Source organism: Apus apus, chromosome 26 (genome assembly GCF_020740795.1).
Source record: "Apus apus isolate bApuApu2 chromosome 26, bApuApu2.pri.cur, whole genome shotgun sequence".
Taxonomy (NCBI): Eukaryota; Metazoa; Chordata; class Aves; order Apodiformes; family Apodidae; genus Apus; species Apus apus.
The window spans coordinates 1855066-1874649 of NC_067307.1; the positions used below are offsets into that span (position 1 = coordinate 1855066).

The window sequence follows — 19584 nt, forward strand, 5'->3', positions numbered from 1 at the left end:
GTCCCCCCCCCCCAAACACAGAGGTGTTTGGCTCACTCCAGGTCTGCAGCCCCCCTCCTCAACCCCCCCCCCCCCCCCCCAGTTTTCCTTGGGTTGCGTTTCCTTTTGGCATCCCCCTCCTCGCCTTCCTCTGCTGTGGGGTCTGAGCTGCCCCCCACCCACCCACACCCCGGGGTGGTGGTGGGGGGCACCCATCACCGTACAGATGTGCACCCCCCCTTCCCAGCTGTGGGGCAGAGGCGTTTTGCCCCCATTCCTGCTCAAAACAGGGAGGATTCAGAGCGTGGCAACACGTGGTTCCCGGCTCGGAAAGCGCAGCCCAAGCGTCACCCTCTCCCAATGTCTCAAAACATTTAATTGCAATGATTTTACCACCCCCCCACCCGGGGAGGGTCGGGGGGGGCTGCTGGCCCCCCAAGGCACAAAATGAATGGCACAGCCAGCAGGAGTGACCCCCTTTTCCTGCCAGAAGGGAAAGGAGCCTGGGCTGGATCTGGAGCTGGGGTGGGTGCAGGCCCACTCCTCATTTTCTGCTGAGTTGGGTGATTTCCTTCCCCACTCCACTGCAGACCCTTACCTTAAGGAAAAACCTGGTTGCAGGAGGGGCTGAGATGACCCAGAAATCTGGCTGTGTGTGTGTGGGGGCCCTGCTGTGCATCCCCCCCCCCACCCCAACAATCATTTCTCCTGGCAGGCAGGCAGAGCCACAGGGGCAAAGGGAGCTCAAGTCCTCGAGTCCACACGTGGCAGGGGCAAAGGGAGCTCAAGTCCCCCTGAGTGGAGGGGAAAAAGGTGGGGAGCAGCCTGGGGGTTCCCCAGCCCCTTTTCCCTGTCATCAGGATGGTCCTCAGTCATCAGCCACGATGGACAAGGCCCTCAGCTCACTCAGCTTGGCATCGTTCTCCCTCTCCCGCTGCTCGTCACTCAGGCCGGGCCGGTCAATCTGTGCTGTCAGGTCCCCAAAGATCTTGTGCATCTCTGTGTAGTAAACAACCTGGGGGAGGGAGAATCACAGAATGAGTGGTGGGGGTTGGAAGGGAGCTCTGCTAGAGCAGGATCCCCTAGAGCAGATCCCACAGGAACACAGCCAGGAGAGGCTGGAATGTCTCCAGGGATGGAGACTCCACAACCTCCCTGGGCAGCCTGTCCCAGGGCTCTGTCACCCTCAGAGTCAAGAAGGATTTTCTCACATTCAGGTCAAACCTCCTGTGCTCCAGTTTGTGCCCATGGCCCCTTGTCCTGTCCCTGGACACCCTTGAGTAGAGTCTGGTCCCCCCTCCTGCCACCCCCTGGAGATACTGATCAGCACTGAGGAGATCCCCCCTCAGGCTCCTCTTCTCCAGCTGAGCAGCCCCAGCTCTCCCAGCCTTTCCTCACAGGCAGATGCTCCAGTCCCATCTCAGTGACCCACTGAGTGGGGCAGGGGGCTGGGGGTCTCCTCCCCACCCCACCACAGGAGCCAAGAGGCACCCAGAGCCACCCCCCCCCCCCTCCTCTTTAGCATTCCTCTTTCTAAAATAGCTTCCTCCCATGTGTTGATACCACCCCCTTGGATTATTACAACTCAACACATTTTAATAACACGCTGCCCTTCTCTGCTCGCTTCCCATCTGGGGAGCTGCCTGCACGGGGCTGCCACCAGCACCCAGCACCACCCTGCAGCCACCAGCACCCACCCTGTAGCCACCAGCACCCAGCACCACAGCCGGATCATCCCCTCCCTGTCCCTAGTGCCACCAGGACGAGCCCCTGGCCCCACGCTGCCCAGCTCTGAGATGGGGCAGGGGGGAGGCAAACAGGGAAAAAGCATCACTCCTGGCATCGCTGCACCCTGCGTGATGAGGCAGGGAGAGAGTGGAGGGGGGGGGTGTGTTTTAATAACGTGCTAATTAGCACCGCCAATTAACTCCGGCGCGGGAGCCAATGGGTCAGTGCAGGCAGATGGCTCCGGGCTGCCTGGCTCGGGGCCCCCAGAGGGCCCCCAGATTTGAGGGATGCTGTGCCCCTCCCCTTGGGGAGGAGGGTGGTGGGATCCCCTAGCTCTTCTGGGGAGGGACAGGGAATTATTTTGTGGGTGTCCCCCCCCCCCCCCCGATGTCCGTGGTGCCCCCAGGAACAGGCACCCAGGCCCAGCATCTCCAGCAGCGCCGGTGCGGAGACACACACGGTCTCCATGGAGACCAGCTCCCCCTAATCCTGCTCAAAATGATGTTTTATTTCGGGCAGGGATGAGGGGGGATGCTGGGGACCCACCCCCCCAAGCTGCCTGCATCCCTCTCCCCCCCCCCCCCCCCAACCTCTCCTGGGTCCCTCTGTACCGGGGTGCACGGGGGCTGCTCCGGGGCTGGGTCTCCCCACGCAGCGGGTGTCGGGTGATTCAGCATCAATGCTCATTTACACAGTGACTAATTAACCCCTCTCCATGGCAGCAGGGCTCCTCACAACCCCCCCCCCCCCCCCCCCACTCCACCAACACACAGCCCCACCGTCGGGTCACCCCAAAAGCATCCAGAGATGCTGCCCTGCACCAAACATGCCCCAAACACCCACTTTTGGCACCATTATCTCTCAGCGATGCCACGGGTGAGCTGGCACTCTCCATGACCGTGGCTGGAGGGTTGCAAAGGTGGGTGTCAGAGCTCTGGAGCAAGCCCTCTGTGTCCCTTGTCCCCAACCTGGCATCAGATGGGCTTGGTTCAGTCACATATGGCCAAGAGATGCTGCCAACTCCAGCATGGAAAAGGCATCGGCGTGTTGGAGCGTGACAGGGCTGGAGGGTGACAGGGCTGGAGGAAGCCAGGGGAGCTGCTGCCCCTCCAGAATTGCCCCCCCAAGTCCCAGCCACACCAGCAGCATCTCCTCCCTGTTGAACGGCCAAGCCAGAGCAAGTATCCTGGTCACTGCTCCCCCACCACCCACGTGCCACAGCCACCCAGTCCCTCCTGTGGGAGATGCCATGTCCCCAGAGGGTCTCCTTGGGGATGCTCTTCTCCCCCAGTAGGATCTAGTGCTTAACCAGTAGGCAGCCACTGGGGCATCTTGCATGCATTGCCATCCCAGTCTCCTGTGCTTTACCAACCAGATCCCACAGGCACTGATCCCCTGGTGCTTTTCTCTTGTGGAAATGAGGGTGAAATCCACCACCTTAGGGAGGTGGGGGGGGGGTGTCTGTGGGGAGGGGATGCAATCACACACAATCGTTTTGGTTGGAAAAGACTTGGAAAATCACCAACCATTAACCCAACTCGACCAAGTCCAGTGCTTAAACCCTGTCCCTCACCCCAGACCAAGGGACACTGACAGCCCCAGAAGCAGGAGACCCCACAGCAGCTCACCCCACGGTCACCCTCACCACGCCTGCCAGCAGCTCAACACTTTTCCCAGCTATGGATGCCATATGCTCCATCCCCATCCCATCCAATCCCATCTCCAACATGCCTCTTTGAGAGAGAGCCAAGGGCCCTGAGTCCACCTGTCTTGAACTAATTCTGTTCCGGGACACCATGTTCTCCTCATTTTCTATAGATCCCCTTTACAACCCCTCTGTGTTTATGTCAACCCTACACAAAACAAAAGTCACTGCCAGGCCTGGGCTGCAGCAACTCACCCCAGCCCAAAACACTGCCCCACGGCCACTCCTGCCCCTCAAACCCCATCTTTCCCCCCCCCATTTCATTCAAACCATGTTTTCCAGCTGGGAAATCAAACGCGAGGTGGGAAGTTCACCAGCAACGGGGCCCCAAATCCCCCCCTTTCATCTTCATGTGGCCACTTCAAAGTCCCCAGACCAGGGAAACATTTGCCTCCGTTGGCTTGGCCCCGGGGCACGTGGGTGGACAGAAGTATTTGGTGTTGAATGTTACAGCCCCTGTGAGCTCGGGGCATGTCACACATCAGGAGACACCCGGCAGCAGGGCTGGCAGCCAAGCTGTGCCATGGGAACCCACCTGCCCAGAGAGAAGGTCTTGGAGGGGCTTGTTGGGTCAAAGCCATGAAGCTGCTGCTCTGGAGCTGGTCTGAAGCAGGGTCCCTTCCCTTTGCCATGGTGTGTTCCCAGAGAACCATCCATAGTCACAGCTCATCGTCCAGTGCCACTTGTCACACACTTGTCCCACTTTAACCCCCTGCTTTCTCCAGGGACATAAAGAAAGGGAAAAGCACAATGTTTTGCACCCAGGGCCACCTCTGAAAGGTGGATTTGACCCAGGGACAAGCAACCCCAGAGTCACAGCCCCAAAATTAGTGCCAGACACTGGCTGCCCAGGGCCAAGGGCAGAGCTGACCCCAGCCTCTGTGTCTCCAACTGTCCCTTTCCTTGAGGGATGCAACCCTGGAGCCCCACAGGCCAACCCTCACTCCTGGAGGTTGCAAACAGAAATTCCACTAAGAGGAAACCCCTGAGATGCTGAACAAGCTCAGTGAGGAACACAGGGAGAGATGTGGGATGAACTGGGCTGGCCGGGAGCTGCAGCACAGCCTGTCACTGCTCTCATGCCTCCCACCACTGGGATGTTGGGATGGGGATGCTCCTGGCATCACAGCAGCAGCCCCCCTGTGTCCCCCCCAGGGTCCCTGCAGGTGAGCAGCCACCACTGTGAGTCAAGGGCTCCTGGGTGCTATTCCTGGCTCACCACTGGAAGTTACCTTGGGCAAATCACTGCACTTCTCTATTTCAGCCACCTGTGATGGAGGCAACGCTGTGCAATCCCCTGGGAAAGAGCTTCTGAACTGGGGGGGACGTGCCCTGAGCCCAGCCCTGCTCATCAGGGGAAGTGCTGAGCTCTCCTGCCAGCAGCAGAGACAGGGAAGAGGGATGCAGTTCCCATCCAGCTCGGGATGCGACACGCTTTAGCATCCATCAGGCACCAGCTTCAGTCTGGCCTGCAGGAGATGCTTCAGCTTTGTCATGACGCTGCCCCTAAAAATGAGATTTCCCTCCCCTCCTCTCCCTAAAATCCTCACCTGAAGGCAAGAAACAAAACTGGAGGGTTCCCAAGGAAGAAGAGGCTGGGGATGGAATCACGCTCCGTTCCCCGCTCGCATCTCCCGGCACCCCCAGCACGTCGCTCCCCCCTCGCCAGGGCAGGAGCCAACTGGGAGCCAGCAGGGACAGGGTGCCCAAGGACAGAGGGACAAAAGAAACTGCCAGAGGATCCCAAACACCCAGCCAGGACAGGCGGCATTCCAGGTTCCAAGGTCTCATCCAAACAACCCACCCACAGAGAGCAGCCGGGTTGGAAGGGGGGGGGGAGGGTTTGCGGGACAGGGATGAGATTTTGCGGCGGCTCCAGGGAGTCTGGTTATTCCCTCAGCGCTGGCTGGAACTGGGAGCCCTGCTCCCGATTGCTAAGGGAACAGCAAGAACAGCATCCCCAGCACCCACCCGGCGGCGGCAGGGTGCATCGGCACCATCTGCTGGGTGAATCAGCCTTGCAGACAACTTGCTGGCAGCTCCCGGCCGCCCGGGGAGGTTCTCCCGCCTGGGAGGTGAGATGGAACACGTGCTCCTTTGCAAGCTCCTTGCAGCCACCCCGTGTCACCACAGCAGCTCCATTCCCCCCCCCCAAAAAAAAAAAAACAAACCCATACACCCGAGGAAAAACGCCCACTCGTGGCACCTGGTTTTGCCCACCTCCTGGAGCTGGACCACCCCAGGATCCAGGGCACGGCGCACGCCCGAGATGCCAGGAGTTCAAAGCTACGTTAGAGCCTGATAATGTTCCTCTCCAGCCTTTGAAAAAAGAAAAGGGTGAGAGGAGAAGGAAGATGGAGGAGGAGTGGCACAGAAGGAAGCTGGAGGATGGGAATTCAAGCAGGCTGTGGTCTATCTAGGCCACCTCTTCCTGCAAATCCTTGGGTTGGAGACTGCACAACAGCCGCACCTATCCCTGCCAGCTTGGTTACCAAGAGGCAGGAGAGAGCCTAAGGATGAGCCCTGAGCATCCCATCATAGGCTCATGGAAGGCTGTGGGTTGGAAGGGACCTGAAAGATCAGCCAGATCCAAGCCCCTGCATGGGCAGGGACACCTCCCACCAGCCCAGGCTGCTCCAAGCCCCATCCAACCTGCCCTTCAACACTGCCAGGGATGGGGCAGCCACAACTTCCCTGGGCAACCTGGGCCAGGCTCTCACCACCCTCACAGCCAAGAATTCCCTCCTCATCTCCAACCTCCATCTCCCTCTTCCAGTTTCAATCCATTTCCCCTTCTCCTCTCCCTCCCTGCCCTTGTCCCAAGTCCCTCCCCAGCTTTCCTGGAGCCCCTTCAGGCACTGGAAGCTGCTCTAAGGTCTCCCTGGAGCCTTCTCTTCTCCAGGCTGAACACCCCAACTCTCCCAGCCTGTCTCCAGAGCAGAGCTGCTCCAGCCCTCGGATCATCATCATCTCAAACAAGATCCAACCCTGAGCTCAGGGCTACAAACACAAGGACAGGACAGACACAGATGAATAAAGCCACCAAATGCCAGCAGGCAGTGTAGATCCAGGGCTGGAACTGCCCTGGGCAGGGAATCTCCTGGGACAGGACATCATCAGGAGTTTCCCTGACACCAGGCAGAACCACATCAACCAAAACTCACCTCTGCCTGTCCATTCTACCTGACAACCATCACCGCAGGCACCAGCAGATGCCAACCTGCTCTTCTGCCAGGTGGTGACCAACCCAGTGTCCCACCACTGCTTCCCCATTCCCCCATAATTAAAGTCCTGGAGGTACCAGCACTTGGGCAGGGATCTGCTGCGTGTTACACGTGTTCACAAACACTCCACTTCCCCTTGCTCTAGGAGTGATTCACCCCCAGGTGGGACCCCAGAGGCTCTGCAGGGAGGGTGCCCACCAAAAGGGACACTTGGCAGGGCCTGGCAGACTGGGGACAGTGTCTCACCTGTGCTCGGACCAGGGACTCAAAGCTGGGTTTGAAGTAATCGATGCGGCTGCTGTAGAACTTGGGCATTTCCTCCAGGAGCTGCTTGTTTTTGGCTTCAAAGTCCTCCTTGACTGGCCTCAGCTCTTCACGGGCCTGGGAAAGGAGAAAGGATGGGGAGTTAGAAGATGTCCTTGCCTTGGGCAGACTGGACAGAGGCCAGGAGGCTCTGCTTGGACCCAAAGACAACCAGCAACCAGCTAAAGGAGCCTGGTGGGAACCAAGTGACCAGTTAAAGGAGCCCAGTGGGAACCAAGTGACCAGCTACAGGAGCCTGGTGGCACCCAAGTGACCAGTTAAAGGAGCCCAGTGGGAACCAAGTGACCAGCTACAGGAGCCTGGTGGGAACCAAGTGACCAGTTAAAGGAGCCCAGTGGGAACCAAGTGACCAGCTACAGGAGCCTGGTGGGAACCAAGTGACCAGTTAAAGGAGCCCAGTGGGAACCAAGTGACCAGCTACAGGAGCCTGGTGGGAACCAAGTGACCAGTTAAAGGAGCCCAGTGGGAACCAACTGACCAGCTACAGGAGCCTGGTGGGAACCAACTGACCAGCTACAGGAGCCCAGTGGGAACCAAGTGACCAGCTAAAGGAGCCCAGTGGGAACCAAGTGACCAGCTAAAGAAGCCCAGTAGGAACCAAGCTCTGAAAGCCATGGGACACCTAGAGAAGCTGCTGCAGAGATCACAAACCAGCCAGTCTTCTCCCCTTCAGAAGAATGGGGACAAAAACCAGCCCCAAGGCTCAGCCAGGCTGGAGAACATCCCCATCCATGTCTGTGTCCCCTCACCCTACAATCCCCAAGAGCATCTCCAGAGGATCCTGTCCCCACTGTCATTTTTGCCCGTGACCTTCAGCTCAGAGCATCCAACTGCCTTCTTTAAACAGAAGCGTGGGGAGAAAGGGAAATGTCTCTGAGATGGTGTGGAAAAGGGCAGGAGGGGGTGGGCTGTGAAACATTACACCAGTTCCAGTCTGCCACTTAATCCCAGTGCCATTCCAACGGGAGGGGGATGTGGGAGAAAGGCAGGGAGCCCAGCCCAGCAGTGGCACCCTGGGAGGGGTGGCATGGACAAAGCTCCAGGCTGGCAAAGCCTGAAATCACCACAGAATCATAGAGTAGTTGGGGTTGGAAGGGAGCTCTGGAGATCATCTAGTCCAACCCCCTGCTAGAGCAGGATCCCCTAGAGCAGATCCCACAGGAACACAGCCAGGAGGGGCTGGAATGTCTCCAGGGATGGAGACTCCACAGCCTCCCTGGGCAGCCTGTCCCAGGGCTCTGTCACCCTCAGAGTCAAGAAGGATTTTCTCCTCTTCAGGTCAAAGCTCCTGTGCTCCAGTTTGTGCCCATTGCCCCTTGATCCAGGTGGATCATCCCAGGCTCCAGCAGGTCTGAGAGGCAAACGACCAAATCCATCATCTGTCATGAAACAAGGAGCATTTAAACCCCCTGGAGTGGAGCTCAGGTGGGGCACCAAGCAGCAGAAGACTTGGAGCAATGAGAAGAGACACGTTTCCAGCTCAAGAGAAACACCTGGATGAGATTCTATTCCCCATCAAATCCATGGATCACTCAGATATCCCAGGTTCAGGATTGCTTAAGGCTCCTGCAGGCATTTCAGCTCACACAGTGGTTAGTTAAGATGATTTTTTTTGGGGGGGTGGGGAGGGGAGAGGGAACTAGATGCCACAGGAGTTCATTAAGGGGAAAAAAAAGATACATGAAATAACTAAAAGCTGCTTAATCACCAAGACAAAAGCATTCCCATTTTTCCAGGCACAGCTTTTGTCACCGAGGCTAAGCAAAGTAAGCTGCTTACTATGAAATCAGAGGTCTCTTTTGTTAAGGCTGATAGGGCCCTTTTTTTTTTTGAAACACAAAACTGAATTTCTTTTTTTTTTTTTTTTTTTTTTTGGTGGGGAAAAAGTCCTCAGAAAATACGTGTGTGTTTGATGCCAAGAAAGTCCCATCCGGGAGCAAGAAACATTCTGCTGGAGAAGGAGATGTGGGGAGAAATGCTGGGGTAGATTTCATGGAGGGGGTGGGGGGGAAAAAAGGAAAATGATGGTGATTTTGCTAAAATTGGAGAGAAAAGAATCTGGCAGAGCTTCCTGTTAACCAATTACTGCAATTTTCCAAGACGAATTTTTGCAGCAGGTGGCAAATTTAGAGCCTCAAAACTCTCTGATCTTCCCCCCTTCTCCCATCCAGCTGCTTGCTGGGGATGTGGGGAAACCCCCCCTGTGTGTTGGCTTCCTCCAAGTATCCCCAGCTCCCATGGCTTTCATTCCACTTGCTTTTGGGAATCTGGCTCTTTCCCTTCTTGAAATGCCCTAATTCCTGTTACCAAACACCCCAACGTGACAATTTGACATGGAGCAAAGTCAACCTTCCAAAACGTATTACCCAACGGGTGCTTGGCAGGGAGGTCCAACCAACACAAAAGCTCTTCCCAAGCCCTGGGGTACAACCCTGAGGTTTTCCCACTGATCCTGCTTGGAATTTGGGCTCGTCAGCAGTTGGGTACCTGGTGCAGCTTGGCGAGGACAGGGCCAGTTCTCTCCTTCTCCTCATATTTCTCCACCTTGGACTGAAGACGCTTGTAGTCCTGGAGAGTTTGTTCCCGTCTCTTCACTGCCATGTTCAGGCTGGGGAACACGCTGCTGAACCTACAAAAAAGAAGGGAAGAGGTTTTGAGGAGGGTGTTTTAGTGCCCAAATATCTTTGAAGGGGAGATATCCTGGCATCCAAGACAACCCCCTAGCCAAAAAGTCCCCAAATAATCCAAGGATTCAGAGCCAAAAATACCCAGAGGTTTAAACGAAGCCCGTTCCAAACACAAACCCCATTTTCCAGGGGGCTGGAAGAAAGGATTAAATGACAGAAAAAGATTTGAAAGCCTTGCCAAGACACGGTGTTTGAGGAAGAACTAGAAGCACATGTTGCTTTTTTCTTGCAAAGGTCAATCCATGTGTCAAAGGGCGTGTTCTTAAACCAGAATAATAAAAATCGAGCCAGTTTTGCAAAACCTGGTAAAAGTACACGAAGGTCCCATCCTGCTTCTGATTCCTCCTGCCAGCCCTTATGGTTTTACCATTAATTCTTTAATTTTAACCTTTTGTCCACCTCTCTTCCAGCTACTGGCTTTGGGAACGTGGAGAGCTGCTTTATCTGGGACGGGGGACGGAAGCTGCTGCGGAAAACAAAAGCTGTTAACTCCACTGAGCAAAGCAAAAAGGGAAACATAAACAACTTTCCCCCCCTTTTTAGCTCAGTAATGTGATATTTCCCCAATAATGTGTTTGGAAAAGGCATGAGAAGGGAGAGGAGCAGAATGAAAAGTCCTGGGAAAAGACATCTGAAGTGGAAAAAAAGAAACACGAAGTGCAGAAATAAAGAGGAAGTGCAAAAAGAAATACAAAGTGCAAAATAAATATGAACTGAAGGCATTTTGGGGGGGGATTTCTGGGGTTGCAAAGCCCAGCCTGCCATCCAGGAAGGTCTGTCCAGCTGAGGAGAAGCTCCCTACCCCACACAGAAGGATTAACAGCAGCCAAAAATTAGCCAGGCTAAGGGAAGATTCATATTATTAAAATGTGTTACAAATTGAGGAAACATGAACATCTGACAGCAAAGACAAGAGAGGATATTTTTGAATGTGACAGAAGAGGGGAAAGCCAGAAAAACTGGAAGCATTGCTCCTGTCTCCTAAATTTCAGTAGATCAGATTATACCAGAGGGGACTGCTCTGGTGCTGGGCTCTGGGTTCACACAAAACAGGTCAGATATATTCATTTAATTTCCACAAACTATAGGATCACTTTTTGGGGGGAGGGTCAAGGCCAGGAGCAGGTTGTGAAAAGCACATCTGAACAGCCTGGTGATGCTTTTCCCTTCTGAGAGGCAAGAAAACAGTGTTCTGATCTTTTTAGATGGGGGGGAAAAAAAAAAAAAGCCACACAACCAACTCTGTAACCCAAGCTGGAGGCCACATTAGCAACAAGAAAACAAAAAACCCAACGAAAAACACAAGGCAAATCCCACTTCAGCACCGTAATTTGCTTTAGATGTCATCAGATGCAGGGCTGGAGCACTGAGCAGTTGGGTTTAAACAAAACCACAGGCACCAGGGGCCCTGCCCAGCCACTCCAGCCCCTATTAAATCCCCATTTTCCAGCTCCCTGCTCACCCTGGAGGGTGCTAATGTGCCGGACTAGCGGGTCCAGAGGGAAAGCTTTTGTCCTTGAGCTTTCCCAGTCTGCAAAGGGCAAGTGCCAGGAGACTGGGGGAAGGGAAAACATTTGTGTTCGAGCATTTATGTTCAAGCATTTGTGTTCAAGCATTTTTGTTCAAGCATTTAAATCCCAGCATTTACATTTCGAGCACTGAAGTCCAAGCATCCCTGGTTTGAGACGGTGAACCAGGGGCGTGTTCCTGCAATCCTGACAGCTCCAGGAGAACCAGGCTTGGTCCCTGCCCCACCAGTAAAGCTCTCACGTGCTCAGCCCATGATCATTCTCCTTCTGACTGAGGGAATATTGCAGCTGGGGCCGTGGCACGAGGAGCAAACCTGGAAAAGTCATCAGGGAGCTGGCCCAGCGTCACCCTGCCGCCCGCGCGCGGATCAGATGCTGCTGCCCCTGGGATGGCTTTTTATGGTAACCTCCACACACTGCTCCCCATTATATTGAAATGCCACAGCAGCTTATGGGTCCTGGCTGTGCTGGGCTCCATGCATGGACTCAGCATCTCCTGGGCTATGGGCTGCTGCTAAAATATCTCCTCTCGTCTGCAGAAGGTCCAAAAATACGCCGGGAGAGGGGCTAGGGAACTCAGAGTCAGAGAATCCCAGGCTGGTTTGTGTTGGAAGGGACCTGAAAGATCATCCAGATCCAACCCCCTGCATGGGCAGGGACACCTCCCACCAGCCCAGGCTGCTCCAAGCCCCATCCAACCTGCCCTTCAACACTGCCAGGGATGGGGCAGCCACAGCTTCTCTGAGCAACCTGTTCTCTCCACCCTGACATGAAAGAATCTCTTCTTAATATACCATCTACATTTCCTCTCTTCCATTTAAAACCATTAGAGATGGGTAGTAAAGACCACCTAGAGGAAGGGAAGGGGTCCCCAGGCTGAGAGGTCTGAGGACCATTAGAGATGGGCAGTAAAGACCACCTAGAGGAAGGGAAGGGGTCCCCAGGCTGGGAGGTCTCCTTGGTACAGAAGCACAGACGTTCCCTGTCCATGGTACAAGCTTCATGTCAGCAGCTTGAGGCTGCAGCTCCTGCAGAATTTTCTCCCAATGGGCCTGGGCTTTGTGTTCTGTCCCTGAGTTTGGTGACAAGACCACACAACCTCTCACCTCTCCAGAATCAATGCCAAAAGCAGGGCAGGAACAAACTGCAGCTCACCAAGGACCACAGGGGTGAGCTTGAGTTGCTCCTCTGATCCCGGGAAATGCCAGAGAATACAGCCTAGAGCTGGGAATTCCTCCTTTTCCTGGTTTGTGCACCAAACCCTGAGCCACAGTTGTCCCCTCCAGAGCTGCCAAGCCACCAGCATGGCCTGGATGTGGCCACCACTGCCTGCACACCCATCACCTCCAGGAAAACTCTTCTCAACACACCTCAAGAAACACTCAGCCCCTGTGTCAGTTCCCGACACCAGCTTTTCAACACTGTTTCCCTGGTGGCCCAGCCTTGGAGCCCTTCTTCTCACCCACCCCTCCATGCTCAGCACTTCCAGGCTGCTTGCACATTCAAGGAGCCACGAGACACCAGAGAATTAGCACGGAGCCATTTCCATCTCCCACTCTCCACTGCAGGGAAGAGCAAACCCTTCGGCTCCCAAACGCAGCAGATGATTAGCAACACAGTTCCATTCACTTTGAAGTTAAATCTGGTTTGACAAAGGAAAAAAAAAAAAAAAAGCTGGATTTTTACTTTTTCCCACCCAAACCTCCCCCCCCCTCCATCTCTTTTTGTTCCTAGTATCAACTCAGTGTCATTTTTTTTGTGGCCCGGAATGGAAGGACACTGTTCCCCAGCAGTGATTGAATAAAATAGCTCCAGAGCTGGATCTGAAGAGGCTGTTCCTGTGTAGGCACAGCAACTACTCTCTCACAAGGACTTTTCATGCACAGATTATATGCTGAATTTCAGAGGGGGGGGGAGCAGCTCAGACCCACAAGCTGCCATTAATCAAACACACTGTAGCTCTAACCCACCTTCCTGCAGCCCCCGGTACTCCAGGATCCAAACCTGGGCTCTGGGAACATCAGGATGAAGTGATGGGATGTGCACGAGGTGCTCACATCACCCCCTGGAGAGGTTTGAAGGGTTTTAAGTTGGGAACAGCAGCGTTGAAACCCACTTGAGATCCTCCTGAACAGCCACAGCCCAGCAGCAAAGCAGCGTGGGGGTTTCTAAGTCACTTGTAAAACCTCAGGTGGCAGCTGAGGGGGGCTTGGTGTGGTGGTCCTTGACCACCACCACTGGGGGGAAGGATCAGGCTCCTCCAGACACCACCAGCATGCCAACCAAGCTCTCTCTATGCCAACCAAGCTCTTCCCAAGCTCTCCCTGTGAGTCACCTGCTTAAATTTCCACGCAGGATTAGCTCAGCTCTAGCAGGGAAGGATGCTCCTTCCTTGGGCTGACCTGGATTGAGGCAAAGCTGCCTCCAGCTCCTGAAGGAATTACTCCCTCTGAACTCCCCTGTTAACCCAGCAGCTCTGAAATTCACCTGCAGTTCAGGAGCTTCTTGCCCACGTTGAAGTCCTGCCTGGGTTTTTCCTCCCTCTGTGTCCAGAAATATGATCCCAAGCCAAGTGCCAGGGGTGACAAACACCCGTGCAGGCGGAGAGGGAGATCCAGGCTGAGAGGGAGATCCAGGCTCCCACCACTGCCAAGTTATTCTGATGACTTAATAAATTGCTGCATTTCACACGTCACCCCCAGTGCCTTCACAAATATCTCATGCATGTTATTTACAAGTGCTCCTCATGGAAAGCCTGGCAGAAAGGCCATCTGCAAACCTTCCTAAAGCTCTTGCCATCCACAAACACGTCCCTCAGTCTCCCAAGCCCAGCAAGAACAACCCTGTGAGGATCTCAAATCCTTCCCAAAGCCTCTGGCTAAGCCTTCCAAACACCCTGGCAGCAGACATGGGGTGGTGAGCAACATCCAAACAGCATCGACCACTCTAGAAATGACATCTGAACAATTAAACCCAAAACTATAGCATTTGAGCAGGACCAGGGAAGCAAATCCTGCTCGTTTCACCCATCCACTCCCCCTGCACGTGGAGCAAGGGTGATGATTCAGTTGGGGTGTTCAGCCTGGAGAAGAGAAGGCTCCAGGGAGACCTTAGAGCACCTTCCAGTGCCTGAAGGGGCTCCAGGAAAGCTGGGGAGGGGCTTGGGACAAGGGCAGGGAGGGATGGGATGAGGGGGAGGGATGAAAACTGGGAGAGGGAGATGGAGGTTGGAGATGAGGAGGGAATTCTTGGCTGTGAGGGTGGTGAGAGCCTGGCCCAGGTTGCCCAGGGAAGCTGTGGCTGCCCCATCCCTGGCAGTGTTGAAGGGCAGGTTGGATGGGGCTTGGAGCAGCCTGGGCTGGTGGGAGGTGTCCCTGCCCATGCAGGGGGGTGGATCTGGATGATCTTTAAGGTGCCTTCCAGCCCAAACCATTCTACAGTTCCTCCTGCTGCAAAGTGCTCCCAGAAGCACAGATGAAAATCCCTCCAGATGTTTCCTGATAAGCCCAGCACCCTCCTCCTCCTCCATCCACTTCACTCAGACTCTGTTTTTGCAGGGGATGAGAGGCTCTGACATCCATAACCACTCACAAATCCCCAGCACCACCCTCTCTTACTTGAGCCTGTTTTGGGTTTTTTTTTCCTAAATATAAAGCAAACAAAATTGAAGGCGACTTGGAAGAAAAAGGTGGTGGGTAGGGTGGTAAAAGCCCTGAGAAGGTAAAACAGCAGAGCAGGGCATTAAAGCCCCTGCCACCAAAGCAGCTTGCAGAATAAGCTGCTGTTGTTCCCTGTCACTTTTTAGGGAAGGCTGCTGAGAGGGGATTACAGCACAGGCAGCTTAAGAGGAGCAGGTGAGGGGAGATACGCAGGGATAACTACAAGAAAATACAAATTCCTGCTGTGGGGGAAGAGGGGGGACCTGCCCATGAACTCCTGTTAGGATGTTAGGATGACAGTTTAGCCTTGGGAAAAAAAAAACAAACCCAAACCACCTGGTTTTCTGAATGGTAAATCATGTTGCTGCTTCGTCTGCGTGTCAGCTTCCTGTAATTAAGGGATGGGGCTGGAGAGACACTGGCAGGGAAGATAAAAAGTGCCACCAGGATTGCTGTGGCTGCTGGATTTGTTCAACAGTCAGCCCAGCTGGCAAGTGGTGCCTGAAAACTGGCAACTTCTCTGCAGCCTCTCTGGTGGGGAAGCTTTTTGCTGGGGGGGGTGGGATCATCCTGTCACCTCCCTGCCTGCAGTGAGGTCCCCATGCCACCCTCCTCCTCCTCTCCCTCTCCATTCTGTGCCCTTTGGCAAGTGGCTTCCTGCAGCCCATAGTGCCAGGAATTCCCAAGAGGAGCTTTGGAACAGGGAAAAATACTGGTGAAACCTCAATTTTTTCCTGTTGGGAAGTGTCTCAAGCCCTCCTGTTGGCAGTCTCGTGAGCTGGACTGGGCTGGCATGGGTGTGTGCTCCATCCTATGGCATTTTTTAGGGATAACAGGTTGGAAAATGAAAGCAAAAGGAAAAGCAGGGTCTATGGGATGGGGGGAAAAGGCACAAGAGAGCTGGGGAGTGTGAGATGTGAAAGAAAGGAAGTCTGGAGAGGCACAAGGATGGCTCGGCCTTGTGAGCTGAACTAGGATGGCATGGGTGTGTGCTCCATCCTCTGGCATTTTTTAGGGATAACAGGTTGGAAAATGAAAGCAAAAGGAAAAGCAGGGTCTATGGGAGAGGGTAAAAAAGGAATAAGAGAGCTGGGGAGTGTCAGATGTGAAAGAAAGGAAGTTTGGAGAGGAAAAAGGATGGCTCGGCCTTGTGAGCTGGACTGGGCTGGCATGGGTGTGTGCTCCATCCTCTGGCATTTTTTAGGGATAACAGGTTGGAAAATGAAAGCAATAGGAAAAGCAGGGTCTGTGGGACGGGGGAAAAAGGCATAAGAGAGCTGGGGAGTGTGAGATGTGAAAGAAAGGAAGTCTGGAGAGGCACAAGGATGGCTGGGAGAGGCCGGAGCAGCCGGGCCCTGCTGGGGGATTCCTGCCATTCCTCAGCCCCTGCCCCCGCGTCCGTTCCGGGCCGTCCACCCACCAGGAAGAGGGAATGAAAACCAGCCCTTCTGAGGAGAGCAACGAGGAAGAAGAGCTGGGGATTAGGCAGGAGGGGGCCAGCAGCCGTGTGGCTTTGTGCACCAAATCCTCATTAGGGGCTCGTTAAGGACATGAAAGCTGCTTTTCCTGCTTCCGGTTCCTGGCACCCCTGGGGCTGCTCTGGGAGGAAAAGCAGCTCCAGGATCCTGTTCATGGGGAGAAGAAGGAGCCCTCCCTCTGCTCCCTGGGTAACAGGAGGTGGTATCACCTTCAGGTATCTGCTGGCATCCAGCTCTAATAGAATTTATGTATCCTGGGAACGGCTCCTGGGTCAACCTCTGGGATCTCCTGCAGTGGGGACACAAGTCCCAGGTGGTGGCACCTGCTGTGACACCCCTGCCAAAGCCTCTTCCTGTCCCCCAGCAGCCCCTTGGCCTTGGTGGCAGCAGCAGGACACACTCCAAGGCAAGGGGACAGAAATCCACAATCAAGGAATCATTTGGGTTGGAAAAAACCTTTCAAATCATCCAGCCCAACCATTACTCCAGCACCGTCCCTACTAACCCGTGTCCCTCAGCACCACATCTATATGGCTTTGAAATCCTTCCAGGGATGGGGACTCCTCCCCTGCCCCTGGGCAGCCTGGGCCAGGGCCTGACAACCCTTTTGGGAAGAAATTCTTCCCAAGATCCCATCTAAACCTCCCCTGGACAACTTGAGGCCATTTCCTCTTGTTCTGGAGACGGGTGGTACCACACCAGGGTGACCACCACGTCCCAGTGCTCAGGGAGGCTCAGACATCCAGAGTTTGTCAACTCCAGAGCCTGCAGCAAGGAAAATCCGCTCCAAACACACACACACACACACACAAAAAAGCATTAAAGCCTGTGATCTCCAAACCACCTGGCTTATTTAAGCTGCTTCCTTCCTGAAATCCTGCCACACAACATGTCACACCAAGATGACAGCACAGGGGCTGTCACCAACCCCCCATCCAGCCCATCCACCTCTCTCTCCTCACCCCAACCAGAGTGAAGAACTGGAAGACTGAAGTACAAACCAGCTGGTTTTCTCCCCTCCCTCTCCCCCCTCTTTGCCCTAGATCTGCTGATCTGGTGTCAATTTAAGCAGGCATCTCCCAAAGAGGGAAGCAGGACCCTCCTGACCTTTCCCAGCTCCTTGCCCAACCCACAGCTGAAATGTGCAACGTTCTCACCAGAGCTTGGCTCCTTCCCCCGAGTCAAAGGAGCCATCCCCAGAGCCAAAGGCTTCTTGGGGCTCAGAAAAGCCAAACTCTGAAAAACTCCACATCCCCAGAAGCAGAAGGATTTAAACAATATGAGCCTCCACACCCCTCAACCCCTCTAAATCTACCACTGCTTTCTTCTCCATAACAAATCCTCCCATTTTTTTGTCTGAAAACTACTATCTCTGGACAACTGAATGGAGATTTTACTGCACATGTGCCTCTGATTACAATGTACTACCCCTAATGATAATTGTCTGGATTAGACTTATCTGTTTCTTTGGCTAATAAAACTCTACAAGACCACCAGTGAAGATGTAATAAAGTGCAGCTGTTGTAGCAAAAGGCTTTTTTCTAGGTCAAAGCAAGTTTGGGAGAGGCTGGGGAGGACTCTGCAAAGGGAAGCAATACCTAACTGGAAAGAAGAAGAGCTCCTCAAGGCAGCTTGCATTAATCTGAAACTTTTATCCTAGAAATGTTGCTGGGGTTTCTCTGCCAGCAGGACAAGGGGAGGTGCAAACTCTGCATTTCTTCCCTGCATCTCATTAGCCTCAAAATGGACCCTTGGGCTCCTCAGAACTGTTCCTGGCTGCACGACTGGGCCCTGCACGTACCTACATGTTCATGGAGAAGCAAAAAGGAGGAAGGAAAGGAATGGTTTTTTGCTCAGAGTGGAGATGAAGCCTCTCTGAGCATGAAACATAAGCTGTTTAAGAGCACACAGCAACTGTTTGCAGGTGCCAAAGGGCAGGAAAGGGGGGGGGGGGCTGTGGAAAATAAAATACCATATTCAAGTCCAGGGGAAATTTAGGAAGTTGAAGAGAACTGCCAAGGCTGGAAAGCAGCCAGGATGGTGGAATAAACACCCTTACATGAACCAAGGACTGGGCAGATAATTGTTGAGGTGAGTGTTGCCTCTTGTGAGATAAAACCTCCCAAGGAGGAACAAACCAACTGTCCCCATGTCCTACAAAACTCCACATGTGTCCCACCATTTCCCTCCAGCAGGAATAATACACCATGATCTTGCAAAGCTGCCTCAAATCCAAAGCAAGAAAAGAAAAAAAAAAAGAGGTTTCCCCTTCTGGACCTTCTGTGCAGCATCTAGACCAGCAGCCAAACACTGCAGCAATGCAGAATTAAACAGTATGGAAATGGGTTTATTGTCTTAAATTAATGCCCCCCCACACTGCCCAGGGTTTGAAACACAAGGCCAGGTTTGCAGGGAAAGGTATTTTCCTTCATTTCATCAACTCAGACAGGTTGGGGGGGGGGGTGGAAAAAAAAAGACAACCATGAAGATTTCAGAGAATTAAGCCCTTCTTCCAATTTTAACTGAATGCTGGAAGAAGAAGTTAATGTATCTTTCATGAGGACAATCTAGATAATAAGCAACACAATTCCACAGCACAAGCCTGGGATCCTTCTCTTGCTTGCTTTCTTTCCTCCTTGTGGGTTGTTTTTTCATCTTAAATAATCAAGAATTTCTGGTCATGGCCAGACAGCCAAGGTGAAACTTGAGTCACCAAACATCCCCTGGATAGAAACACACCTTAACCTCATGCACTAAGTGGCAGGTGAGATTTTTCCTTTCAGATTTGGGCAACAACAACTTGAAAAATAAAAAAACCCAACCCAAAACAACGAACCACCCCTGTGTCAAACCTAAACTAAAATTGTTATTCAGCAAATTGCAACACTTAGTGTCATATTAAAGACATTTTATTTTCTCTTCTGGTAACAAAACAGCAGAGCTCAGGGTTTCAAGCAGAGGTTTGGAACAGCAAACTGCTAAATGTTGGGGGGGGGTAGAGCCTGTGACACAGATAATGGCTGCAAAAGCTGGGGGAAATGGTGCAGACAGAGGGAATTGCACCAGGTCAGACCAAGGTGACAAAAGTGCCATGGAGCTGAGGCACAACTGAGTCCTGATGCACCCAATGGCACAGCAAGGAAAGGGGGGGAAGCAGGGAAACCTGCTCCCAGGACAACACTGTCACCAGTGCCAGCTCTCTGATAAGGTTTTATTCCCAACTTGTGGACAGGCCCAGTTTGGAGCAAGGTTTGGATCCCAGCCTGGTGAC

At 53.6% G+C, this 19584-nt stretch overlaps 1 protein-coding gene across 1 annotated transcript in view; it reads right to left on the minus strand.

The window, feature by feature from the left end:
- Nucleotides 1-337: 337 nt before the first annotated feature.
- The window catches only part of BIN3 (bridging integrator 3), a 44170-nt gene continuing 24923 nt past the window's right edge, over nucleotides 338-19584 (minus strand). Inside the window, exons 7-9 of the mRNA XM_051640931.1 lie at nucleotides 9448-9589; nucleotides 6883-7017; nucleotides 338-994 (exon numbers count right to left, since the gene is read on the minus strand). Of these exons, the coding sequence (XP_051496891.1) occupies nucleotides 848-994; nucleotides 6883-7017; nucleotides 9448-9589 (424 nt within the window). The 3' untranslated portion in view covers nucleotides 338-847. The remainder of the gene's footprint in view (nucleotides 995-6882; nucleotides 7018-9447; nucleotides 9590-19584) is intronic.